General features: G+C 53.0%; 1 protein-coding gene across 3 annotated transcripts; it reads right to left on the bottom strand.

The window, feature by feature from the left end:
* Positions 1-621: 621 nt before the first annotated feature.
* NECTIN2 (nectin cell adhesion molecule 2) lies at positions 622-26,401 on the bottom strand. 3 transcript variants are annotated; one of them, XM_010987613.3, is made up of 9 exons: positions 26,101-26,401; positions 16,464-16,859; positions 13,014-13,310; positions 11,762-11,879; positions 11,380-11,528; positions 4,580-4,733; positions 2,615-2,678; positions 2,366-2,476; positions 622-1,736 (listed from the first exon to the last, which is right to left on the bottom strand). In XM_010987613.3, the coding sequence occupies exons 1-9, from the start codon at positions 26,189-26,191 to the stop codon at positions 1,473-1,475; spliced, it is 1,644 nt and encodes a 547-aa protein (XP_010985915.1). In that variant the 5' UTR covers positions 26,192-26,401; the 3' UTR covers positions 622-1,472. The 3 variants fall into 3 exon arrangements, with proteins under 3 accessions (XP_010985915.1, XP_010985916.1, XP_010985918.1); XM_010987614.3 differs by having other exon boundaries at positions 2,390-2,476; XM_010987616.3 differs by lacking the exons at positions 622-1,736; positions 2,366-2,476; positions 2,615-2,678; positions 4,580-4,733 and adding an exon at positions 6,960-7,666 and having other exon boundaries at positions 26,101-26,397.

The raw sequence follows: 26,401 nt of genomic DNA, 5'->3' as shown, positions 1-26,401 counted from the left end.
CCTTCCGTCCCATTCATTTCAGTTTGGTTGCTTGTAACCCCGTTAGCTCATTTCTGTCAGTTCACTTCCATCGTTCTTCCAGCCCTTCCTTAACTAATCATCAAGTTTTGGGTCCACTACCCATTATACCTGGGACCCCTATTTCTCCATTATTCATCCCCCCGGCTCATTCATTCAGATCTATTACCCATCATACCCTGAGCCCCTATTACAACATTATACATAATTTTGCCTTTGGCCTATTCTCAATTGCCAGTTATTCATTAAACCTGGGCCCTTCATAATTAATTACTGTTATTTCTATCTCTGTTCTGTTTATTTCTGTCCATGACCCATTAGACTGCTGTTGCACGGATTACCTTTCATTAACCACCATGCCCTGGACTCCTCCCCCTCTCCTTCCTTTACCCATCGCTGTTTTTGGCTTATGCATTTTTGCTCATTATCCCCTGAATTATTTTTTTTTCATATCTTTGGCCCTTTTCTTTTTGTCTGTAACCCATCTTGATTTCTAGTCCACTGATTCTCTTAAGCCCTGGACCCCCCCCCCCAATTCATTACACATCATATCTCACCCCTATCCCCTTGACAGCCCACATAAAACACGAGTTGAGACCTGACAAAAGTACAAACTTATATTTTTAAGGAAACGCTGTATTACAGAAACAATACCACATTCCCTACCCGCATCCCAGATGATCCACTTTCCCCCCACTCCCCAAGGGAGATGTTTGGGTCCAATCCCACTGGGGCAGGAGTAAAAGGACTCAGTAGTCTTCAAAGTAACAGCAGATTCTTCTCCCAAGACTGGGGTCAACAAGGCACACTCTGCATGAGGCTCACCCCATCTAGCCCTGAGCTGGGGCTTAATTCCCTGTAGACAGGAATTAGGGTAGTTGGGGCTCAGGGATGGGTCTGTACCCTGAGTCTCCTGCCGTCAGGAGGGAGGAAATGGGGAAGTTCCGTCTTGGGCTGGGGAATCCTCTCCCTCCCACTTTTGGGGGACAGGGTTGGGACTGGGCAAGTGAGGCTCTGCTGCCTGGAGGGCTCAGGTCTGGGCAGCAGTATGCCCCCAATGCCCACCCCACAGCAGAGCTATTGGGAGTTACTGCCTGAGGACAAATCAGAGGTCTGGGGTCTTCTTTGGGATTTGGGGGTAGTCTGGAGATGGTGGGGCATGAGAGGTATGATCTACGGTCAGTCTGAGGAGTCCTTGGGTGAGAGGCTGTGCAGAAACATACCTCCCCTAGCCCCTCATGGGATAAGGTTATCAGGTTTCCATTGTCATGGCCCATTTCTCTGAATCAGAGATCAGGAATTAGAGGTCATAGTGGATCCACCAAGGTAGAAATCACAGATGAGATGCATGTGTGTTAACTGACTGGCCTGGCCAGAGGTCAGGGGGCCCTAGATCCCTGGCAGAAAGCTGAGGGATCAAAAAATGAGAAGTAAGAGGACAGAGTCTTGGCAGCTTACACATACATGGCCCGGGACATGACAAAGCCTTTGCCCTGGTAGGAGTCAGAGGGGCTGGAGTAGGACAGGGCGTCGTAGATGGGGTTGATATTGTCCAGATAGTCTTCTTCCTCCTCCTCCTCCTCTAGATCCAGGGAAACCCTCTCAACAGCAGGTGGCCCTGGAGGTACCAGGATGGGGGATCCCAGGCTTGTGGCCCCCAGGAGCAGGGGCCCTGACCGTTCTTCCAAGGTGGGCAGCTCATGGTATCGAGGCATTTCCTGGGGGTGAAGAAGGAATGAGCCCAAGGTCACCTCTTGAGTATAACACAGAATCTAAATCTGCTCCTTGACCCCCAAATCCTGACCACCCTCTCCCCATGCCAACCAGACCTGACCACACCCCATATCACCCCTTGTCACCTGGATAGATATTGCACTGGGACAATCATATAGCTCGTCCCTGACTCAAAGCCCAGAGCATGGACTGTCAATCCTAAGCCTCTCCTTTTCTTTTGATCACTGACCCCAAGTCTTTCCCCATGAACCTTTGACTTTAATCTTGACCTAAGCTTAGCTCTAAATAGCCCCTTGAAACTTGACCTATCTCAAACTCAACATCTGACCTCTGACCTTCAGGAGACCGCTGAGGAAAGAGACTACTTGTGTTGTTCCAGTTCCAGGCACAATGTCCAGCAAATGGAGATACTCAACCAATTTTCTTTGATGGAGTGACTTCAAATGCTAACCTCATGTCCTTGAACTTTTACAGCTATGACCTCAAGAATGAATCCTAAATGCATCTCAGTGCTCTAAGCTCTAATCAGAGATACAGCCCTGAACTTGAGTTGGACATTTACTCCTTGACCTCTTATGTCAAGAGTCCCCTAAACCTAGACCCCGAATCTTACCCTTGTTGTCTCCCGGGCTCCTACCTGCTCGGTACATGATACGCCAGCATCAAAGTAGGGGGTCTTGAGTGGGCTGTGCTCCGAGGCCCCCAAGGTAAAGAGCTGGGAGGGCTGTGGTGGGAAAGATGGGGTAGGTCAGGACCCCACCCCCAGACAGCCTCTCCCCATCAGCCCCCCTCCCAGGTCTGGCCTCAGTGGGGAAAGGTAATGAGGGGGTGGGGGCAGCCTGAGCTCCAGGGAAGTGCTCACCATCTCTGGCTCCTCCAGCTTTGCCTTTGGAGTCGGTGGCTTGTATGAGGGAGGCCCCTCCAGGCTGTGGGGTAGAAGGTAAGTCAGGTAGAGGCTAAGCCCTGAGCAACCTACCCCAGGGCCACTACCCATGTTCCTCCTTCTGCCTGATCTCCCTTTCCACCACCCACCTCCCCTTGCCCAGCTAACTACTGCACATCCCATGGCTTGCTTTTCTTCCAGGAAGCCTTCCTGACTCTCTAAGAGAATCAGGAACTCCTCTTACATGATAATATCCATCTATACGTCCCTCATGGGGCACTAACTGAGTTTGTATTTGAAATGTTGTTTCTGATATCATTCAATGACTGTGAGCCATGTGAGGGGGGAAAAATGAGATCTGTGTTATCAACACGGTGTTCCCAGAATCCACTATGAGGAATTCAAGGAATATTTGTTAAAAGAGAGAATGGATAAATGAATGAAATGCTTTCCTGTCCCCTAAACCAGGTTAAATTCACTCATTCTACATACCCACAGACCAGAGCATCCTCTCTCTGTGTGTGTATGTGTGTGTGTATCTATCTATATATATATATATATAGATAGATACACAAATGATGATGCTTAATATGTCTTCTATCCTCAGCTCAGATGTCCCTACGTCCAGGAAGCCCTCCCTGATCTTCCAGGCTGAGGCAGTTGCCCCTCCTGGCCTCCTACAGCTCCCTCAGCTTCCTGAGCCCATCCCTGGCCATGCTGTCACTGTCTGGGGACAAGTCAGTCTCCTCCAGACTGTGTGAACCCCAGCAGGGCAGGGCCAGGGCCATCTCAGGCACCACTGGGTCTCAGCACCGGGCTGGGCTTAGGAGGAGAGATCAATAGCAAGTTGTTGGTTTGCACTGATAAGATGATTAAGACAGTGGTTCACAAACTTTCCTGTGCATCTTAGGGAGCTTGTTATAAACACAGATGCTGAGCCCTTCTTTTAAAAGCTCTGATTCAGTAGGTTTGGTGTAAGCCCAGGATTATGCATTTTTAATAAGTGTTCCCCCTCACACACACTGGATAGTATTATTTCAGAACCATTTTGCCTGCCAAGTACTTTCTTGCTGGATGAATTTCAGCAAGTGATTTCAGCTCTCTGAACCTGTTAGCTCTTTGAGAAAATGGGTATCTTAGCTCCCTCTGAGAATTTAAGTTTCCATGACATGACACCTTTATGTGTGTGAACATACTTTAAATGTTTGTCTCATCATTATGTCCCTAACTTTCAGGACCTCATCCCAAGTAGGCATGTTGATACATGTCTGAATACATGTTGAATGAGTGAATGGATATGAGGCTTCACTGAGATCACACATGTAAAATGCATCTCGCCAAGCCTGGCACATAACAGATGTTCTACACAGAGAAGTGGGGCTAGTTTCCCTCAATATCCAGGCTCCTCTTTCCTCACAGTAATAGAGATTTTGGCTGGGCATATGGCCACCCAGAATAAAGACTACATTTCTCAGTTTCCTCTGCAGCTGGGGCATCCACGTAACTAGATTCTGGCCGGTGAGAAATGAGAAGTGATGGGTTTCCTTACAGGGCTACCGCCCACCCTCTACTTCCCTTTCCCTTTCCCATTGGTAAGGGTGGAGTCATAGAGGCCAGGATGGCTGTGTCTCGTTGTTACGTACGCGGACAACGATAAAAGAGAGGGGAGCCATCTTGGAATGTGAATGAAGGCCACACTTGGTGGAGCAACAAGCTAGCAGGAGCCTGGGCTCTGATGACCTCACAGAGCAGAACTGTCATATCCATGATTTCTAGAAGGCAGAAATAAACTCTCCTCTCCGGCCAATGCAAGTCATAGTTATTTGGGGTCCCTCTGTTTCATACAGCCCATTATGGATTATTTTCTCCCAGCCTAATTCCCCACCCTATGATCCTCAGTTATGGGACCCCTCCCCCATCTGCTTCTCAGGGCCCCTCACTCACTCCTCCTCCTCCTCTGCCCCCTGCAGCCTCTGCTCCTTCTTCTGCTGCCGGCAGATGAGGATGCCTGTGGCGGCCACAGCAGTAGCAATGATGGCAGCGATGATCCCCCCAATGATGCCACCTGTGGCCCCTGCGCCTGCTGTGTTGGGTGTCTCTGCAAGAAGAGGGACAGTGTAAGGGAGTCTCCAGGAGGAAGCCATAACTCTTTATTCCCAGCCCCCCCAAGTCTCCACCCACCTGCCTACCTCCTCTCCCAAGGGCAGGGAACATTCTTTTTATTCACCTAACCCTTCCTGAGCATTTGTTGCATGAGAGAGTGGTGAACAAAGCATACAAAATTCCCAGTCTCATGGGACTTATATTTTGTTGGGCAGGGAGGCCAACAGTAGAGAAGTATACACAATAGCTATCATCCAGGTGACAGTAAGTGATAGAGGATAACAATATATAGTGGAGGGGGGAGGGTGTAGCTCAGTGGTAGAGCACATGCTTAGCATACACGAGGTCCTGGGTTCAATCCCCAGTACCTCCACTAAAAAAATAAATAAATAAATAAATGAACCTAATTACCACCCACCCCCTGCCCCAGAAAAAAAAACAATATATAGAAGGTGATAAGTGACAGAGCAGGGGCCCTCAAGGGTAGTCAGAGAGAGCCTTACTATGAGGTGACATTTGAGCAAAGACCTGAAGGAACTGTAGAGGGCAAGCCATGAGAATATGAGAGCATTCCAGGCAGAGCAAACAGCTAGTGCAAAGGCCCTGCGGAGGAAGCCTCAGGTTGTTTTTAAGGACAGCAAGGAGGCCACGTGGCCAGAGCAGTGATGACTGGGAGAGTGGGGAGCTAAGGGACCGGAGGTTATGGGGAAGGGGTGGAGCGAAAAGGCAGAAAATTGGAGGGGAGTGGGTGATTCTGAGATTGAGATCAGAACCCTGAATTCATTACACAGAATGGATTCATCCTGGGCAGAAGTCCATAGCTCCTCCAACCTAACAGGAAAAGGGGGTGAGAGAAGCCCATGACCCCGTGGACCTCTCCTTTTGTAACATTTCCTACTTCCTGAGTCTTATTGGAGCAGTTACCTGTTTACTTGCCAGTTTCCACACTGTGAGCTCCAAGGGGCAGTTGGCGCTTGCTAGCGGTGTAGGGAAGGGCCCAGCAGGGGCACTCAGGGACCTACTGTGAGCCAGATAGACCAAATTTCCCCCTCTGCCATCCTGTCACTACCTTCCCATTTGGGAGGAGGCGATGGTGGTGGTGGGGGCACTGGATGGAGCGGGACAGACAATAAACAACCAGAGGAAATAACACGTGCGCAAAGGCGTCCCCCTTCCATCAACCCCACTACACAGACGAGGACAGAAAGCTGCCCCGGGGATGCCGGCTGCATCCCTGGACTCTCAGATTTGTGATTTCCAGAACTTCCTGTTCCACAGCCTGGCATCCTCCGGAGGGCTTCAGAGCGGGGGATGTGGGGATGTCAGAGTAATTGCTGCTCGGTCCATCCACATGCGGTCATCCTAAGATGGCTGCGATTCTCTTCGTTGCCCGGGAGGGCCAGGTGAGCTCGGCCGAGTCACCGCTGTGTCCCCGGCAGAGTAGGTGGGGGTCAATGCTGGTGGAAGGAACAAGCTGACCAAGCCCCTGCTGGGCGCTCAGCAACGCTCTGGGCCTTACTGAGTCCCAGGACACCCCTGGGAGCAGAGGTGATGGGTATTTAACCCTGCCCGCCCCCCCCCCGCCCCCACCGCAGCCCCCAGTTTGGTTTGAGAGATTTTCTAGGATACAAAGCTATAGCCCCTCCCTCTGAATCACTGAAAATCCCCTTGGGCCCAGCCTGGGGACAAGGGAACAGGAAGGAGGTAGGAAAGGCCACTGCGGTGTTCTCAAGAGGTGGGACTTTCCCAGTTCCTCAGCATCCCCACCTGCCCCGCCCCTCAGAGCCCTCAGAATGCAGGGGGGCAGCCCTCCCTTCCAATACCCTCAGCAACCTTGTAGAGGTCAGGTCTGAGCTGCCCCCAGAGGATCAGATCACAGCACCTCCCCACCTGCAAGTGCCCAGGAGTCCAGGATCCCAGCCCTGCTCTCCTGGAGATCTCAGGCCTCCCACCAGTCTGGCCTTTCCACCCAGGAAGGCAGCTTCCATCCTGGAACCCCCGAGTCCAAGCACCCCAGCCTCTAGGCCCAGTTTCCAGTCCCACTGGCCTCAGGGGTCTTGGGCATCCAATGTGTCCTTCAAGGACCCAAGTGACCAGAGCCCCACCCACCCCAGGCTCCCACTTTCCAGGGCCCAGTTGAGTTTTCCCCACCTCCTGGGACCTAGCAGTCCCTGTCCCACCCCCCAAGGAGGGGGTCTGATGTATTACAAGACACCCCCAATGTTTTCCTCCAAGGCATTTATTAACTCCTGAGTGTCATGGGGGCTGGGGCAGGCTGGAGCCCAAATCGAGTCCCTGGGGGGCCCTCTGTGGGTCCCCATTACCGAGCTCCCCCCGGGGGGGCCTCCCCATCCCCATGCAGCCCTGGAGACAGAAGTCCAGTGTGTGATAGTCCACCTCCCTGCAAACCCCAGGAAAGTAAGTGGGAGGTAGCATTTGAATTCCAGTGTCCAGACAAACGAGTTCAACCAGTCTTGGAACCCTTGGCCTTGGTGGCAGGCTGTGTCTCTGTCTCTGTCTGCCTGTCTTGGGATCACACATAAACTGCCCACCGGGAGATGAGGGAGCCGTCCAGCTGGGACTCCATGTCGTCCTCCAGTGCCGGGGGTGGAGGCAACATGAGGCCTTTCTCTGCCTTCTCCTCCTCGTCCTCCTCGTCCTCCTCGTCCTTGCCCTCTGGCCTCAGGGGACCAGGGGCCGTTGGTGTCCAGAAGACGGGGCCCCCATTCCCAAACACCTGAGTTTTCGGATCGTAGGATCCTCCTCTGCCGTCGTCGCCGCCTCCGCCAGGGCTCTTCCTCCTCCTCCTTAACCTCAGCAGGATGAATGCTAAGGACCCCCCAGCCAGAAGCAGCAGCACCAGCAGTGTCCCCCCCACAGCCCCCCACACCGCTGGACCCACGTCTCGGGGCGAGGCCCGGGGGGTGTCTGAGGAGAGAGAAGAAGGGGGTGAGAGGGAGAGAGAGAGAAGGAGACACAAGGTCAAGAGGATACATCTGGTGGGGGGGGGACACAGGGCACAGCAGGGCGTGACGGGAACTAGGGAGGGTGACTCTGGGCAGAAGAACAGAGGAGGTTGGGGTAGGGGGTGGGAGGATGTATTGTAGGGGAACAGAGCCAATATTTTGTAGTAACTGTAAATGGAGTGTAACCGTTAAAAATTGCATAAAAATAGAAAAGTTTGAAAACTTAAGTAAAAGAGAAAAAACAGGATGGAGGAGGAGGTGGAGGAGAGAAGGGGGACCCATTCGCTCTTCGCTACAGGCTGGGTGCTTTGTACGTGGAGGGGCGGCCAACAGGTGGCCCCCAGATGGGTTTCCTTACACTCACACAGTGTTTTTCAAAAATTAAACATGCTAGCCAACATTTAAAGCACCAGGCCATTTCACCGCAATTTCCAGATTTCTTTTAGAGGGAAGAAATCAGAACTGGCAACACTAAACTCTCACCTCCGCCTGGTGATGGGCTGTGGCTGAGTGAGGTTGGTGACTTAGAAGGGAACAGAGTTCCCTACGTGCCCCTCACCTCATCATTCGCCAGGACCCCATAGGCATCCCATAGGCATCTGAGTTTGCAACCCTCTCCCAGAAGCTGAGGTCAGGGTCACGGAATCTTGGGGCCCCGATCTAGTCAGGAGAGGCAGAGCTGGATGTAAGCTTGAGGCTGTTTCCAAAGCTCTTTGCATCTGAAGCGGGTAAGGGGCTTCCTGATAATTTCTTCCTTGGGACCGGCTGAGGGCATGCATCCCCAGTGTGGAAAATGAGGCTCCCAGCGCCCACAGTCCTGGTTTCCTCTCCCTGCAGGGGCTGAGCTGGCGGGAGTGGAGGGCTCTGGGAAACGTTGGGGGAGGTGGAAAAAGAAGCCAGGGAACACTAAGGAGGGAGGAGTGAGAATTGGGGGGAGGTCTGGACCCCAAGGCAGGGACAGATGATGCACCCTGCACCTTTTATCTTTTATAACACCCCCGCCCCACCCCTCTGCACGCGGAGCCTGATTGGGAGAGGCCAGGGAGGATCTGCTTTGTGCCCTCCCACCCCTCCCCACGCCTCTGCACACAGCAGGGGCTAGGACCCGGGCTCCCTAGGGTATCTGTTTCCAGGGGTTTTCAAAAAGGGGGTCACGACCTAGGGGACTGTCCGATCAGTTGGGTGACTCACAAGCAGCAGTAAAACAAAGAAGAACAGAGAAAGTTTACCTAAGGTATGAATGGTATGTACTATTTTGTGAAACTTTTAGGGGGGTAATATATTTCTATACTTGTCCCTGGGGCGGGAGGCGTGAAGGGCTTCTTTCTGTGAGTGCTCGTCAGGAACGTCTGGAGACCAGTCTTTGCGCATGTTGGAACGTGTGTCTGCATTTCTGGAGGTGGTATTTTGGAGATGGTGGATGTCTGTGTTCCTGTCTGTGGGCAGAACTTCTCCGAAGCCTCCCTGAATCAACGTCCAGCCTGGTGTGCGCCCTGTGTACTTAGCCTGGGATGTGCACTGTGTCCGCAGGTATGAACCCCAAACCGCGAGTGACTGCATGTGCGGGTCTGCGCGCGCGTGGGAACATGAGGTGTCTCCAAGACCCTCTGCGGGGACTCAGCCAAGAGCTGGGAGTGAGTGTCCTCTCTGGGCAAAGCCCTCTGTTGACCCATTCACCACCACCTGTGACTGCATTTCTAGGGTGTTCAGAGTGCGTCCCCATGTCTGTTGGTGTTCATCTGTAGGTGTGCGTCTTTGTGATGATATTTTTGACCATATGCGGGTCTGCAGTTACCTTTGGGGGAGTCGGGGGGGTCTTTCCAGTGCGCTGAGTCTTTCTCTGGGGGTGTGATTCTGTGTGTGCAGCCCCCCACGCCCCAGACTCCTGACAGGACTCTTGAGAACGTGTGTTTCACTGGGTGAATGTTGCCGAAGGGCTAAACTCTGAAGCTGGTGTTTTCTCTTTGGGGGTTTCCAGCAGTGGACATCTCTGGGGTTTCTGGGTCTTTTGGGGGAGTGTCTGTGTTTCCGTGGTTGTATATTCCTCTGATGGCCCTTAAGTGTGACCGTGCATGTGCTCTGCAGGCTCCACCCCATGGAGGTGCCGACTGAACGAGTGTGGGCGGGAAGACCAGTTTCTTAGGTGCATATTTGGGGTCCAGGGGTGTATTTCCGGTTGGGCACCTTGTTGGGTCGATGGGGTGACCCTTCTCTGGATGTGCCTTTGAGGTGGGGACGGCAACTCCGTCAGCATTATATCCCCAACATCAAGGAGAATGCCTGGCAAAGAGGAAACCTCAACACATATTTGTCAGATGATGATTTGTTGAAAGAGTATCATTATAATGGGGTTTTTGGAGTTTCTGACGGTGGGCCCCTGACAATGTCTTTGAGTCGCTTTCTCAGCACCTGTGCGTGAGCGATGAGGTTGTGGCATGTGGAACAGCTGCTCCGCGGTTCTTTTTGCTTCTGGCGTGTCTGTCTGTCTCCCTCCAGGTGTGTGTGTTTGCGCACCCGAGTGTCAAATGTGCTGAGGGTGTGCCACAGTCTCTCTGGGTGTGTGGTTTGTGGGTTTCTGGGTAGCTACGTTGTATCTCCCTGGCGAGAGTCTCAATTCCTGAAGAGGAATCGTTTTCCTTTGGGTCTTTCGAGGTGTGTGTGTGTGTGTGTGTGTGTGTGTGTCTGTGTGTGTGTGTGTGACGGTCATCTCAGTAAGGTGGTCTCCCTCCCTCTGTCTCTAGATGTGGGTGTGTCTGTCTTCACACCTATGCCTGTGAGTTTGCCTTTGATTGGGTTTCTTTTCTATTTTTTTGAGGGGGAGGGTTGGGAGGAAGACCATTTGGCTTATTTATTTACCTTGTCTTAAATGGAGGTACCAGGGGATTGAAACCTGCTGAGCTTACCCTCTGCCACTGAGCTATCCCTGCCCCCCACCCCAGTCGGGTTTCTCAGGGTGGGCTCTCCTCCCACCCACTGAGGCCCCGTGACAGTCCCTGCGTCCCTCCGAGCTTCTGGGTCTACAGTGATGATTCCAGCCCCATTTCCATCAGCCTGAGCCTGGGCTTAGTTTGGCTTCATGCTTTTCCTCTCCAGCTACGTGTCTTGGATCCCATCTGTGTTTCTGAGTTCACAGCAGGGAGATTCTGAGAACTTCTGTCCCATGGACACATCAGCCACCATTTCCGAAATCCCACCTCCAGAAACACAAACATCCCAACACACACGCTCAAACTAGTCTCCAGGTGGTCCTGACCAGCACTGGCGGTAAGAAGCCCATTGTTTCTGAGTGTTTGTTTCTGTCTAGCTCCCCTCACGAGCCTCTGTGACTTTAGTTGTGTGATCTTTGGGTGTGTCTCACTGGCCACAGGCCAGGCCAATGTCCCTGGGTCTCTCTTCCTGAAGACCTTTCCCAGGCCTTGACTTTTAGGAAGCCCCCAGCCCAGGCCTCCACCTCCTACTTCCTCTGTCAACACCTACCCTGTCACCCCAATCCAGACCCCACCTGGGGGTAAGAAATGAAAGCCACTTTGCCCTCCTCTCCCATCAGCGAGGCGGGTCTGAATCCTCTCGAGGTCGGCGGTGCAGTCTCCCACAGTGCAGCCCCAGAACCCAGAAAGGAGGAACACTTGGGGAACAGACCCAGGCCCACACACACCACCCCCAAGACCTGCTTACCTCGAACGAGAACCACCTGCTCAGCATGGCCTGTGCCCACGGCGTTGGTGACCGTGCAGATGAACGTGGTATTGAACAGCCTGTCCACCGAGTGGACGATCAGCTTAGGGCCCTGGGCTACTGCTGAGGCTGGGAAGACGCCTGAAGTCCTGGAGGGTGTGGGGCTCATGTGAGAGGGGAGCACAGGTCTGGTCCCTGATGCCCTCAGAAACCAAGCTCTGCGGACCTGAAACTTACTCCTTGACACCCCAAACTGCCAGCTCCTTCCTTCTGGAGGACTCACAGTTTCCGGCCTCTGATGTTCCTCTTTCATGACACAGGAGTCCAGGTCCCCAGCCCCTCCTCCCTCAGACCCAAGAGTCTGGGTCCACACAGGACTCACGTGCTCCAGTCGTAGCCTGTGGGCTCCGGTTTGCTGCGGACGTCACAGTTCAGGGTGGCCTCACTGCGGCCGATGTACCAGTTGTCATCATAGCCGGAGATGGAGACTTCGGGGGGGTCTGGAAGAAATGCGGGGACTGGTTCAGAGACAGAGAGAATCCCAAGGGGGGTGACAGGTGAGCAGGTCGATGGGAATCCCAAAGAAATAGGGGTGGGGTTGGCAGGAGGCGGACCCAAGGAAAGTGCCTGGGGCACATCAATCTGGGCTGCCCAGATGTTGTTCTGGGGTCATTTTGGGGAAGTTGTTGTTCAGTGCAGGCAGCGCCCCAGGGAGCCACTATAGATAATGTGTGTCATTCCTGACATGCCCAGAGTAGATAAGGGAATTAGCTTCACTGAAGGCATTGTCTGGGGAGCTAGTATAGAAAATGCTGAGTTGGGGTATGGGGTGTGTTTGGACAGTGGCTGGAAAAGCTGCTAAAGTTACTGTTTGGCAGGGTTTGTGGGAAGAATGCCAGGGGAGCCTCTCTAATATTAGGGGGTGCTGGTGTAGGCAGTTTGGGGAAGAGCTAGCATGGAACTTATTGGAAGGGGTCAGTATGGACTAGGTCCAGAGGGGCTAATGTGATCATACTGGGGGGCAGAAGTTGGTGTAGAAACCTTAGGAGAGTCAGTATAGACAGTGCCCAGGCAGCCAATTTAGATAGTATGAGTTGGGGTGGAAATGGTGTGGGTGACAATATTGCGGTGGGCAGTGTAGTCGATATAGACAGTAAGGGAGCAATGTCACCTGGGGTTCACGGGAGCCAGAAAAGATATTGTTGGGGGCAGTTGTGTGTTGGTAAACTGGTCCTCTGAAAAGGAAAAAAAAAGGAAAGAATAGCCTTGATTTGCAATGTTTGCCAATTACCTTGGTATAAACACGCCCCGTGGTTGATGTGGTTGATTCAAAATATCAGTAAGACTTCTCTGGATGCAGAATTGGGATGAGAGGTATAAAACCAGCCCCTGCAAACCCATTCTGATTTACCATTGTGGCAGCAAGGCGAGAGCCTAGTGAAGCCGGTGTAGACAATGAGGGGACAGTGTGTAGATGTTGTCCAGGGGAGCCGGTATAGACAATGGGCAGGAAAGCAGTGCAGAATTTGACCCAGAGGACCAATGTAGACAACACTTAGCAATAGTGTAGACAGTGCCCTAGAGAAGCCAGTGTAGACAGTATTGGGGGTGTGGTCACATCCTAATGCACTCACAGCGCACAGAGAGGATCACAGGCTTCAGGTCTGGCTCCTCAAAGCTCTCGTGTTCCACTTTGCAAGTTATCTCGACCCCATCTGCTCGGCCCAAGGGTACCAAGATAAAGCGGCTGGTGACGGTGACTGTGCCAGGCAGGGGCCCTGACGTCTGGGTCTCTTTGGTCTCCCCATCCAAGGATGACAGCCAGGAGACTCGAGCGGGTGGCCGGCCACCCGAGGAGACACAGCGGGCCACAGGTACAGGCTCCAGGCTCAGTGTGACCTCCTGTGCTTTGGCATCATTCTGGGGCTTGGCTGGGGAGAGGAATAGAGGGTGAGTCACTGCTCACCTAGAGTAATTCAACAAACACCTCTGCAGTAGAGCTGAGCAGTTAAGCCCCAACTGCCTGGGTTCAAATCCCAGCTTTGCTGCTTTGCAGCTGGATGGCTTTGGGTAAGTCATTTCCCACCTCTGTACCAGTTTCCTCTTTTGTGAAGTGGAGATAATAAAAGTACTCACCACATAGAATTGTTGTGTCGATTGAATAAATTGATACATCAGACACTTTGGACAGTGCCTGACACGCACTGTGCTATCTAAATGTTAGCCATTATGTTATATTTTCTGTTCTGCTTTGCTAGAAAAGCAGAGGCACTGTCCACAAGTCTGGAAGAGGCCAATATTTAAAAAGAAAAGCTGGGGTAGAGGACATAGCTCAGTGGTAGAACACATGGTTAGCATTCACAGGGTCCTGGGTTTAATCCCCAGACCTTCCATTATAAAAAATAAAATAAAAAACAAAAAGAAAAGCTAAAGTAGAATAATCTGGTTCAAAGGTCCAGCTGCAAAGGCCTCCTATTTCTTTTCCTGTAATCACCAGTAGATTGTGGTGCCAGAAGTGGGATCAAGGCAATGGAGATTCCCAAAGCTGTACATTCTTTGCCCTTTCCACCCATCATCCTGGAAAATATGGAAGAAAATTAGGCGGGCTGAACCCCCATGAGGAATAATAATGGCAACCCACAGTTACTGCTGTGGGCTCAGACAGTTCCCTGAGTTCTAGTCACCTTCTGGATCTCACCACCTAGGTACCTCCTGGGTTTCTCAATTCAGTTTGGCCCTCCTCTCCTTTCCCCCTTCTCTCCCAACCACCAGAGTCTCTGATGGACCTCCCCACATCCTTCCCGGTCACCCTCCTATCTGTCCTCTGACAGCTCCAAGCACGCCCACCCCACCCCTGCTCCTGCCCACTGCAGGGTCTTAGCGACTTGCACTGTCCCACTGCCGGAGTGCTCTGGCCTCCCTTCTCCTTGTCTTGCTCCTCCTTCTCCAGATCCAGCTTCACTTCGTCAAGGGAACTTCCCTCATGGCTGTCTCTCCAAGAAAGCAGAGGCTTCACTGTTCTGTTCTGTATTTTCGTAGGTGCCTGGTGCAGGGTAGGTGCTCTATGTATGTCTTTGAACAGAACAAATGATTGCAGAAGAAGAGAGACCTTGGCAAGGGGTGGATGGGAGAAGAGCTGTGCTTTATGCGAAACAGTTAGTTTCAGGGCTCCCAGGGAAGGGAAGTATGGACCCAGGGACAGTACAGGGGACACTTCTCAAACTTTCTGGGGCTGACTGGAGGGAAAGAAAGTGTCCAGAGTGGTGTGGCTTCTGTGGAGTTGCCAAGGGGGAAGGCGGGATCCCAGGGGAATGCCAAGATTTGGCAAGAAATAGTGATCTTCAAAAAGATGCCTTCCTTCCTTCCTTAAGTCTTCCCCATTTTGCTAAATGGTTGTGTGGGTCACCTTTCTGCTGCTGCCAGGAGGCTGGGAGTCCTCCCTGATCCTCCTCCTCCCTTAATTCATGGACAAGTGCCTACCATCTCCTGAAAGTGTGATCATTCCACTTCACTCCCCTTCCCTCCCTCCTTCCCTGCTTCTTCCCTCTTCCAGTCAATGCCTTCTCTCACCTGGCCTCCCTGCTTCTGTCTACCTTTGTCTACCCCTCGCATGGCACCCCGCACAGCAGCCAGTCTTTTTTTTTTTTTTTTTTAAACAATTTCAACAGTCTGATAAGGGTGTTCTTAGGGTTTGAAACCCTCTGATGGCTCCGAATAGTATTTCAGTTGAAGTCCAGCCATTGGGCCTCCACCTCTGAGGCCCAAGCAGTCTGGCCCTGTTGGTTTTTCTGCCTCACTGAGGGTCACTCAAGCCCCTGCCACCAACCTCACCAGCCTTCTTTCTGTTCTGGGAACATGCCAAGCTCGCTCTCATGTCCCAGCTTCGCATAGGCTGTTCCCTCTGCTTGTGCATTCACTCCTCTGCTCCTGGACGTGTCCCCGAGTTGGCTCCTTCTTACACTCTGGGACTCGACTAAGAGGCTTTTGCTGACCGTTCTATCTAAATGAGTCCACTGGGTCTCTTAGTCTGAGTGGTACAACATCCTTGTGTTCCTTTCATCTGACAATTTGACTATTCTTTGGCTTCACCTCTAAAATATTTCCAAAATCCGACCTCTTCTCACCACCTCACTGCCTCTGCCTTGGTCTTTGCTATCACCTCCCGCCTGGACTTACGCAGTCACCTCCTTTGTGACTCTACCTTCACCCTTGACACAGATAGAAGGAGCCTGTGAAAACCCAAGCCAGATCACATCTTTCCCTTGCTCAGAACTTCCTGTAGCTCTTCTTCGCTCAGGGCAAAAGCCAAAATCTTCACATGGTCCATGAGGCTGTCTGTGATCTATGCTCCCCCATCACTCATTGGCCTTGTCTCCTCTTACTTTCCCTGACTTTACCCCCACTCACGTGTCTCTGGCCACACTGATTTCCTTGCTCTTCCTCAGACATTCCAGGTATGCCCTGCCTCAGGGCTTTTGCACTTGCCATTCCCTCTGGCTGGAACTCTCTTCTGTTAGATAGCCTGCAAGGCTCCCTTACCTCCGAGTTTTGGTTCAAATATCACCAGACCACCCTCGCTAAAACTGTAACCTGCTCCCCTCCAACTTCCGAAGCCCCTATAACCACCTGAGTCACACTTATTTTTTTTTAATTATTATTTTTAATGGAGGTACTGGGGATTGAACCCAGGACCTCCTGTCTGCTAAGCATGCACTCTACTAGTGAACCATACCCACCCCCCTTATTTTTCTTAGTTGTTATTCATTCTCTAGCACCCCTTAATCGGAGCATAAGCTGCAGGAGGACAGGGAGTTCTGTCTTCCTCGCTGCTTTTCCCCTAGAATAGTGCCTGGCATCGAGTAGGTCCTCAATACATATTTGTTGAATGCCTTGCTGCCTGCTATATCTCCAACTTGCAGGACAGTGTGGAGCAAACAGCAGGTGCTTAATGAATATATGCCAGTTGACTGGAGACCACAGATAAAGTTAAGATCACAGCTAAGGCAGAGAGACAGACCGGAGCGGGGGCGCCCCGCGTCATGCCCCTCCCACTTTGCTGCGCCCCCGCCCCGCACCCTGCTCACCTATGACTCTGAGCCAGGTCACCCCCCCACTGGTACCCCGGGGGTAGGTGGCAAACTCGCAGGTGTAGTTGCCCTCGTCCTCCACTGTCAGCCCCCGGAGGGCCAGCGTGGCGTCGCGCAGCTCCATCTCCGTGCCCTGCCCGGCCCCGGTGCTCTGCCCGGCACTGACGAAGGACAGCCGCTCCTTGCCCGGCTGCGGGCTGGGGAAGCTGGGACCATACGTAGGGTGGAAGGCGGCCACGCTCTGGCTGCCCTCGGGCGCATCCGGGCGCAGCCACGTCACCTGGGACACTCGGACTTCAGGCGCTGGGGGCAGCAGGTGGCACGGTAGCTCTACGGTGTCCCCCAGGCGGCCCCGCACCTCGGCTGCCACGCGAACTCGCACATCCTGGGCTCCTGGGGGGCGGGGGGAGAGGAGAGAGGTTGGGAGGGGGAAGGACCCAGATACCTCCGGGCCAGGCAGGGACATCCGTGAGGGAGCCCCACCGGGAAATGCAGCCTCCAAATGCGACGCAGGAACCTTCATGAGGTCCCAATCCCAAAAGGCCAGCCAGATAAAATGGTTTGGGGGAAAACTAGGGACATTTGTGGTCCGGGATAGATTTCATATTATTATGGGATGACTATAACCTTCACGTAACCTTAGGTGTGAAGATTAAATTGTGGATTTGCAGTATTCCTTTTTCTGAGAAGGTAAAGGGTGGAAATGCCATGTCTGCAACGTATTCTCAAATGGTTCATCCAAAAAAACAAAAAAAAAGATAGAGAAACTGATGAAACAAACGTAGCAAAACAGGACCTGCTGTGAAGTCTAGGGACAGAGGATGAGGGAGGCTGCTGGGACATTCTTCCAACTTACACGTGTATGGCTGAGATGTTTCATTCTAAAATGTTTGGAGGAAAAAAGAATCCTCCAAAAATAAACCCCAAATCTATCACAAAATCAATTTTAAAACATTTAAATGAGGCTAGTTTTCATTTTTTTCCTGCGTGGTAATACTACTTTCTCTCATCTTTCTAGAAATAGAACTACAGCCCTCTGAGCCTATTTTTTTAAAACAGTTTTCTTAAGATGTAATTCCCACTCACCCATTAAAAGTGTACAATTCAGGGGTGGGCATTGCTCAGTGGTGGAGCATATGCTTAGCCTGCATGAGGTCCTGGGTACAATCCCCAGTACCTCCATTAAACGACAAAAGGAAAATTCAAAAAAAAAAAAAAAAAAAAAAAAGGATTCCCTCAAATAAATAAATAAAAGTGTATAATTAAATGGCTTTTTGTATATTCATGAGAATGGTGCACCCATCACTATAATCAAGTTTAGGACATTTTTATAATCCCCCAAAGAAATCCCTGTACCCATTAAACAGTCACTCCCATTCCCCCTCCTCCCAGCCCCTAGGAATCACTAAACTATTTTCTGTCTCCATAGATTTGCCTCTTCTCTTTTCGGAGGCGAAGGGGTAAGGTAATTAGGTTTGTTTATTTATTTATTTATTTATATTACTATTATTATTTTTAATGGAGGTACTAGGGATTGAATCTAGGATGTCATGCATGCTAAGCCCGTGCTCTACCACTGACCTATACTCTCCGCCCAGATTTGCCTCTTCTGCATACTTCACATAAATAGAATCCTACAATGTATGGTCTTTTGTGTCCAGCTTCTTTCACTCGGCATGTTTTCAAGGTGCATCCAAGTTATAACATAGATCAGTGCTTTGTTCCTTTTTACTGCTGAGTAGTATTTCATCATATGGAGAGACCACTTTTGTGTATCCAGTCATCAGATGATGGACACTTCTACCTTTCGGCATCTACGAATAAAGCTATTGTGAACACTTGAGTTACCAGTTTTTGTCAGAATGTGTGTTTTTCATTTCTTAGCTTATCTTTTGTTTTCTGACTTTTAAGAAACACTGGAATAAAGACGAATGTTTCTCTGTGGTGTGAGGCAGTACAGCATGGTGACTGAGGGCACAGACTGCCTGGGTTTGAATCCTGGCTCTGCCGCTTCCTGGCTGTGTGACGTTAGGCAAGCCATTTAACCTCTCTGTGCCTCAGTTGCCTCAGCTGTCAAATGAGGGTAATAATAGCACCCACTTCTTCGGGGCTGTTGTAAGGATGACAGAATATTTGTAGAGCACTTAGCATGGGGCCACAGGAAGCAGATGAGTGCTTGGTAAACAAGCACAGCCAGGTAAGTATAATCACAAGTAGCGCTTGACGCCCAGCCTCGAGGCAAGGCCCACGTCCTGCCACAAGGGGCACCTGCGGCCCAAGATGTCAGGTGAGGAGCGTGCGCAGACCCTGGCCTCGCACAGGAATCCGGGGAACATGAACAGAGGGTCCCTGGCAGAAGGCAGCCCCTCTGGCAGGACTCATCTCAGGTGCGCCTGGGAAGATGCCATCAGTGAAGGTCTTCATGTGACACTGACATCATCTCATGGAATCCCCACACGTCCTGCAACTCGAACCCAAGGGTGGCCCCCTGGGAGATGGGTTTCCTCCCCTGGCAGAGGACTGCACTGCAGAGTGTCATGTGAGGGACCCTGGAGCAGATGCTGGGGGCTTCTGGCTGGCTCTGTCCCTTTCCAGGTGGGTGACCCTGTTTTGAGACTCAATTCCTCCTTCTGTAAAATGGGGATGCTTAAGCAGCCTTCCAGGGTCCCTGGCTACAAGTCCCCTAAATGATGTTCTCCTGTAACGCTTCACAGGGCTGGACGGGGGAGCCACGCCGAGGCAGTCATCTGCCTGCTGCAGGCCAAATCCGGCTCTCTGTACTCTCGGTCATGTTTACTTTTGGCCCACATAGCACTGTTTCAGATGTGAACTAGCAGCCCCGAAGAGCCTGGAGATTGAAGGTCAAAATCCAGACAAAAGTCAGGATGGGCTCTGGGGGCCAGAGGTGAGTGGAGCTGAGGAAGGGCTGCCCCCTTCCCTCAAGGCACTCCTTCAGGTGCCAGGACCCCTAACCGCAGGGCCCCCAAAGGCACTGAGTCTGGGGCAAGGGTCCCCAAAGGCTCTACTCCTTTCTAGCTGGATGAGGAAGGAATGGCATGCAGTCGGGGGAGGGTGAAAACATCCGGGCCAGTGTAAACTGCAGAGAGCGGGGGTGGGGATGGGGGGGCAGGGGGCTGGGGGGTGGGTCAAGGACTTGAGTTTTGTTCTTGAGGCAAGTGGGAGCCATTGAGGGTTCTTCAACTGGAGAAGAACTTGGCTAAAGCCAAGGAGATCTAGGTTGTGGGGAGGAGCTGGGCAGAAATGGATTATCAGACAGGCCTGAAAAGGCAACTTGATAAAAAGCCCCAGAGTTTGAGATTGAGCCTGGGGGTGGGGAAGGAGATGGACTCCTCCAGGAGGCTTTAGAACTTCAAGGGATTTAGGTGGGGCAGAGGGAGGAGCCTGCGAGATGTGTCCACCAGCCAATCTTTCCCAGCCTATGCAAATCTATGCAAATAGACAGCGACTCAACACAGGCCCTGGGGGGTGGAGGGTCAGCCCCTGAGGACTGGGACTTGTCTAGTTTCCTGTTGTATCCTCAGAGCCTACACCAGGGCCTGGCACATAGTAGGTGCTCAAGAAACACTGTTAAAAAAACTGTTGAATGACTATCAAGCTCTGTTCTGGATGCTGGTGTCACAGATGAGTCAGGGCAAATCAGGGGCTTGTCCTCCAGGAATTGACGTTCTAGGGGAGAAAGCTATTACATAGATAGTCATCACCAAAAAGTGCCAGGAAGACTGAAGGGGTGGGGCTAGGGGTGGGGGAAGTAACTAGAGCAGGGGCCTGACCCATCTGAGGGGAAGGGCAAGAGGGCTTCCTGGAGGGGGAGACCTTTCCTTTCCTTTTCAAGGGAAGCCAAGCTCTGGGCCCACAGAGCCCCACACTTCTCTCTGGGTCACTGGGTCCCTTCTGGGACTCCGCTTTCCTGCCCTAAGGAAGTCCTTGTGATTGCAAGATGCCTCTCTTCTGAAGGAGGCTGCCCGCCTGGATTTAGAGTGGCGTCTCAGCCCTGGCAGCTCCAGAGAAGTAAAAAAAATCCACTTCTAGATTCTTGTGGGGCAAGCTCCTCTGGAAGTTCTTTCATCACAAAACTCTGCCCCACCTCTCCCCTCACCGACTAGCTGGCCCCATCTCACACAGCAGATTTTCACGGCCCTTGTGAGCTCCCTGAGGGCAGGAATTCTTTGCCTTGTCTTGCTCACAGCTGTCCCCTCAGTATCTGCAACAGAGACTGGCTCCTAGGAGATGCTCAGTATTTGCTGAATGAACGAGTTCTAAAATTCCACAGCTCTAGGAGTTTCTAATTCTGAATGAATGAATTTAATGGTCCAGCCCCTGGGCGGGGGTGGGGGCGTTAGTGGCCCATTTTTAGGCATTTCCACCTCAGTGAAAAGTTCAAGATAGAAACTCTGGAGTCATCCCTGACTCCCTTTCCTCTCACCCACACGCAAGCCATCAGGAAATCCTATCAGCACCATCTTCAAAATGTATCGGCAAGCAGACCAGGTCTGACTCCTGCATGGCCTGTGTCCTGGTCTAACGCAGTAGCATCTCTCCCCTGGGTCATTCCCCCCATGGAGCATTGCCCTTGTCTCCCTGTACCTCCCAGTCTGTTCCCACACGCCACAGGGAAACTACGAATCAGGTCCCTTGTCTCTCTGCTTAGAGCCCTCCGGTGGTTCACTCCTCACCGAAACAAAAAGCTCAAGTCTTTACAGTGGTCCACAAACCCTTGTGTGATCCTATGCCTGTCCTTTTTCTCACCTCATCTCTCACCCTCTCCCCTTGGCAGACCCTGCTCCAGCCACAGTGCCCTCCTCACTGTTCCTCAGACATGCCAGGCAAGTCCTACCTCAGGGCATTTGCACTTGTCCTCCCATCCTGGAACTCTCTTCCCCAGCAGGTCCCCACAGCTCCCTCCCTTTGGGTTTTTGCTCAGCTAAAGTCCCTTACCTGCCTAAGGATGAGAGCAGAAACTCCCTTGACCCTGTTTCATTTTCTTCACAGCACCTGATGTATCTCTCCCGCTAGAACATCAGTGCAGTGGGCAGGGAGCTTTCTGTCTTGTTCACTGCTGTATCCCTAGAGCCTAGAACTGTGCCTGGCACACTGTAGGTGCTCCATAAATGTGTTGAATGAATGAATGAGGTAAGGATGGGGAATTCACAGTGCACTAGGTCACAAAGGTTGAGGCCGAGTTAGAGTTTGAGCTTTTTCTTGGGGGCACTGGGGAGCCATGGAGAGTTATAAGCAGAGAGAGGAACAGGGTTAGGTTTGTGCTTTAGAAAGAGCCCTCAGAATGGCATGGGGCAGGGCTTTGCAGGTCAGGGCTGTTGGGATGGAGGATGAACCAGACATTCAGAAGTTGGAATGGTTGGGACACAGAGGCCGACAGGCTGGGTAGAGGGGTGTTGTGGGGACAGGGTGTGGGCTGATGCCCAGATGCGTTTCAGGCAGAGGCAGGGGAAGTGACACCAGGGGGATGGCTGGCCTGGAGTTCAGGCCCTAGTGTCCGGCAGGCTTCTGGGCGGGGACTTGTGCCCTGACCTTGGCCAGGATAGGGCCAGCACCACAGCAGGGGAGAGGACGGCCGTGGGAACACTGGCCTCCCTCAGCTTCCCTTGGCAAGCCAAGCTGGTGACATCTTCACGAGGTGTCAGCTAGGTCCCCAAACATGCTTCCGCTCCCTGTGGCCTGGGATGTAGACTTCCTGTGGGGGCAGAGTGGGGGCTACCCAGGGTACTGTGTGAGCCCAGGGGAAAACTTTGGTGGGTGGTACAGAGACAGAGCCTGAGGTCCTGAGATCTGGACAGGGGAAATCAAGGCTGAGAGGAAGGGGCTGGGGGTGCCGACTCCTGGGTCCTTGCCTGGCTGGCTCCTCGCCTGGCTGGCTCCTCATGGTGGCTTGGTTCACCCACCTCCCAACTTGTAATACATCGTGACTCGCCCTCTCACCGCAGGGTGTGGCGGACTCCAGCAGGCCCTTGAAGGCCAATGTGCTTGGAATGCTGGCCTCAGCTACCTTGTTAATTAATTAATGGCATTAATCACAGTGCCTACCCCCACCCAGCGGACATCTGGGAGCCTGTTTTGGGGGGTGAGCAGCAGCAGTGTCAGGATATGGGGCTGTCTGCCTGCATCTCTGCACCTGCCTCCTGCAGCCCGCCTCTCTGATGGAGGTCATCCCTCAGCTCAGGGGATCCCCCTACCTTGGTCTGAGCTTTCCCTGCCTTTCTGCAGGGGCTCCACCATCCGGGAAGGCCTCCTCTGTGGGGTGTTATACTTCTGGGGGTCAATCTCTAGGACTGTTCTTCCTGGCCGAGCCCCTCAGACAGAATCCCACTCTACCATTCTAGCCAGTCCAGAGTTTACATCTGAACACTTCTGTCTCTGAGACTCCTCCTCCTCCTCCTGCTGGTCCTGTCTCTTTGATCTCCTGTGTCTCCCTCTGTTCTGGTTGTTAGGGTCCCAAGTCTGTCCCTCTGTGTCCCCAACTCCTAGGGTCTCTGGTCTCTGCCTCTGTCTCTCTCGGAGTCTCTGTTCTTCTTACCTGTGTCTCCCAAGAGTCCCCCGTCTCTGCTTTCTGTGTCTCTCTGTCTATCTCTCTAACAGCTTTACTGAGATATAATTCCTATACCATACAATTCGCCTGAAGTGTCCAGTTCAATGGTTTTTAGTAAATTCATAGATTTGTGCATCCATCACCACAATCAATTTCAAATCATTTTCACCAGCCCCCAAAGATCCTAGCTGTTCTCATATTCTCCTTCTTCCGTACCTCTGCCATCTAAGGTCTGGGTCTTTCCAGGTCTGGGTTTCCCAGTCTCTGGAATCTGGTTCCTTGCATCAATTCCTGGAGTCTCTAATCTCTTAAGGTTTCTGGTCTGCAACTCTCACAGTCTCTGTTTCTCCATGTCTCTGACCCTGGACTCTCTCTGCCCCCTGGGTCTCCTCATCCCTGCCTGTCTCTCCACAATTCTGACACACTTTCTCTCTGCTGGGCCATCTCCCTGGGTCCCCTCTTCTCCTCCCCCTCCTGCTCCGTTTCTCAGCAGTGCTGGGGCATTAAAAATGTAACAGCGTCCCAGGCAGGGGCAGAGGAGCTGGCCAGCATGTCCAACTCCCTGTCCCTCCTACGTTCAGCACTCCCCATGGCCCCTACACACTGCTGGCCTTGAGGCTTGCCTGTGCCCTGATATCTCTGGGTCATGGCATCACCGTCATTGATGCCTGGGGTCTTTTGGGCTCCCTGCCTGTCACCAAACCTCTAAGTCTGTCTCTTTACCCTGTTTCTGCCTTTATCCAGATGTCTGTCCAGCTCCCACCCCCCTGCCTTTCTCTGTCCCATCCCAGTGTCTCTCTGCCCCACCCCTATAACTCCAGGCTGTATTTCATTCCTCCCATCTCTGGATTCCATCTCTGTGTGTGTCTCTGACCTCATCCCTAAATTTGTTTCTGATGTCCTCCCTCTATTCGCTTCTGTCCCCATCCCTGTATCTCTGGCCTCTCCATTGCATCCCCCCTTCCCTCCCCCCAGGATGTGAGCAGACCCACCCCCACCTCTCCTGTGTCCAGTCCTGCTTCCCTAATGAGAAGAGACAGCAGGCCAGCAGTCCCCTCTCCTCCCATCCCCCTCCGCTACTGTGGGGCTGCCTGGCTGACATGGATGAGCAGTGAAAGCTGGGGAGGACTGGGGAGGGGAGCTGGCCCAGCAGGAAACCCAGGTGGTGCACCCACATTCCGTGGAGACCGAGGAGGGGGAAGGCAGAGGAGCTAGGGATAGGGAAACAGAGATAGATGGAAAGGAGGGAGAGATGGCAAGAAAGGAAGAGAGAAAGAGCTCGGAGAGAGATTAGCTAGCCAGAGAAGCAGAGAGGGAGAGGGTGAGCATGGAGAGAGGAAGAGGGGGAGAGAAAGTGAGGGAAGGAGGGGAGGGAGAGACCTAGAAAGAGAAAGGGAGCGGGGGAGGGAGGGAGAGAGGCAGAGAGGAGAGACAGCAGAGAGCAAAGGCACAAGGATGGAGGATCAGGAAAGGGGAAGACCTCATCCCTACATGCGAAGAGCTTTACCCTGGGATCTATGGGACCTCTAAATCCTCCCAATGGCCCTGCAGGGAAAGAACTGTTAACTCAGTTTTACAAAGGAGGAAATGGAGGCTCAAAGGCACTTTCTGGAGCTCACCTGGTGGGGCAGAGCCAAGAAAAGCTCTGAAATCTGCAGTCTGGCTTCCCCAGGGACTGGCTGTGGACCCTGGAAAAGTGGCTTGCCCTTTCTAAGCTTCTGTTTCCTCGTTTGCAAAATGGCAACAGGAACTAAGCCTGTCTCCCAGAGTCCACCATAAGATCATGCACCAAGTCATCATTTGACACAAGGTAGGGTGGATTCTGAGCCCTCTCCCAGAGGTGGCAGGTTCTGACTTTATTTCCCTATCTCTGACAGAGGGAGAGGCAGGTGAGGCAAGAGTCAGTACCCAGCCCTGGGTCAAAGCTGGGAGACAATTCAGAGACACGCTGGGAGAAAAGACAGGATGACCAGGGCTCCCCCCAGCTCCCTTCACACTTTCTAGCAAACCTTGGGAAACTCCAATACCTTGACTTTCCAGCTGGGAATAAACAGCCGGGTCACCTGCAAGGGGCGGGACCAGAGCCTCCTTCACCTGTTTCCTCCCAGCCCCTCCCTCTCCTGGGGCTGCGCCCCTCCCCTATGGGAGGTGGGGGGAACAGGAGTGGGTAGTGGGCAGAGCAGAGGGATTAGGGCGGCGTCTCCCCGCGTCCATCTCCCGCAGCGGCTCCGAGGACAAAGGCGCTACTAGAGGAAAGATAAGGTCCCGAAACCGGGAGTCCGGAACCGGGAGCCAGGAGAGCGCCCGACCTGCCCTGCCCTGCCCTGGCTCGGCCCGACGAAAAGTGAAACCGGGAAAACTTCCCCAGGGACGTCCCCGCTGACGGCTCTCAGGGAACGCGAAGGGTCCCAGCCGGCGGGACTCGGCTTTCTTAATCTACGTGGGACACAGCCGACCGAGCCTCCAGCGTCCAGAGCCTCCGGCCTTCCATTATATCTAGAACCCAAGAGACAGAGTTTCTGCCCACATTTATACCTGAATCTCAGGAGACATTCCAATGCCCACAATTAAATCTGGAGCCCAGGAGACAGGGCCTCTTGCCCTCCCCTCCCTCTAGTTCTACCTGGGACCCAGGAGACAGAGCCGCCTGCTCACAGTCTGGAACCCACAAATTAGAGCGTTTTCTGCCCCCAATTCTACCAGGACCCCGGTAGACATAGCCCCTAGCCTTCATTCTCCCTGGGACCTAAGAGATAGAGCCCCCAGCCCCTATTTTTCTGAGGCTCAGGAGTCATAGCCTTCAGTACAGGGTTGGAACCCTCAGGCCCTTCCCCGTCGCCCGAATTGTCATTCTTGGGCCCTCCAAGGGAACCAAAGTCCGAGCTCCCCGCTCTTCTTGAAGACCTCGGCATCTGGCCCCCTGCCCTCAATGCTCCCCGGGCCTCAGAGTCCCAACTCTGGGAGAAGGAAAGATGAGGGGGTGGTCTCGCTTCATCATCGCGACCCTCCTGCTGAGGTGGGGAGGGGGTTGGGTCCGCGCACGGCGGGGAGGTGCCTGAGGTCTCTCACCAGTTTCCCGGAGCAATAGCAGCAGCAACGGCAGTAGCGGTAGAGTCGGCGGCGACAATCTCGACGGCGGGAGGGCTGTGGCCCGGGCCATGGGGGGCCCGGGGAGGGACTGGGCCCGGGAAAGGGCCTGCGGGCCACTTTGCGTGCGCCGATCGGCTGGGCGGACAAGCAGGTTCCTGGGTAATTCCGGCCGCGCTCTGCTCTCCCGGCTCAGCTCTCGCGGCCAGACTCTCCCAGTTCGGCGCCCCCGGCCCCTAGCTTCTTCCTGGCTTCGGACTCACTGACGTCACAGGACCCACCC

This window comes from Camelus dromedarius, chromosome 9 (assembly GCF_036321535.1).
Source record: "Camelus dromedarius isolate mCamDro1 chromosome 9, mCamDro1.pat, whole genome shotgun sequence".
Taxonomy (NCBI): domain Eukaryota; kingdom Metazoa; phylum Chordata; class Mammalia; order Artiodactyla; family Camelidae; genus Camelus; species Camelus dromedarius.
This window is presented reverse-complemented; position numbering and strand designations above follow the sequence as displayed.

What these genes read in the sequence shown, in the direction of transcription:
- NECTIN2 (XM_010987613.3), bottom strand. Translation starts at nt 26,191, where the DNA reads ATGGCCCGGGCCACAGCCCTCCCGCCGTCGAGATTGTCGCCGCCGACT. An exon ending in ACAGGCTACGACTGGAGCAC is followed by an intron (nt 11,529 to 11,761) that starts GTGAGTCCTGTG and finishes CACACCCTCCAG; the next exon opens with GACTTCAGGCGTCTTCCCAG. An exon ending in GAGCCCGGGAGACAACAAGG is followed by an intron (nt 1,737 to 2,365) that starts GTAAGATTCGGG and finishes CTTCACCCCCAG; the next exon opens with GAAATGCCTCGATACCATGA.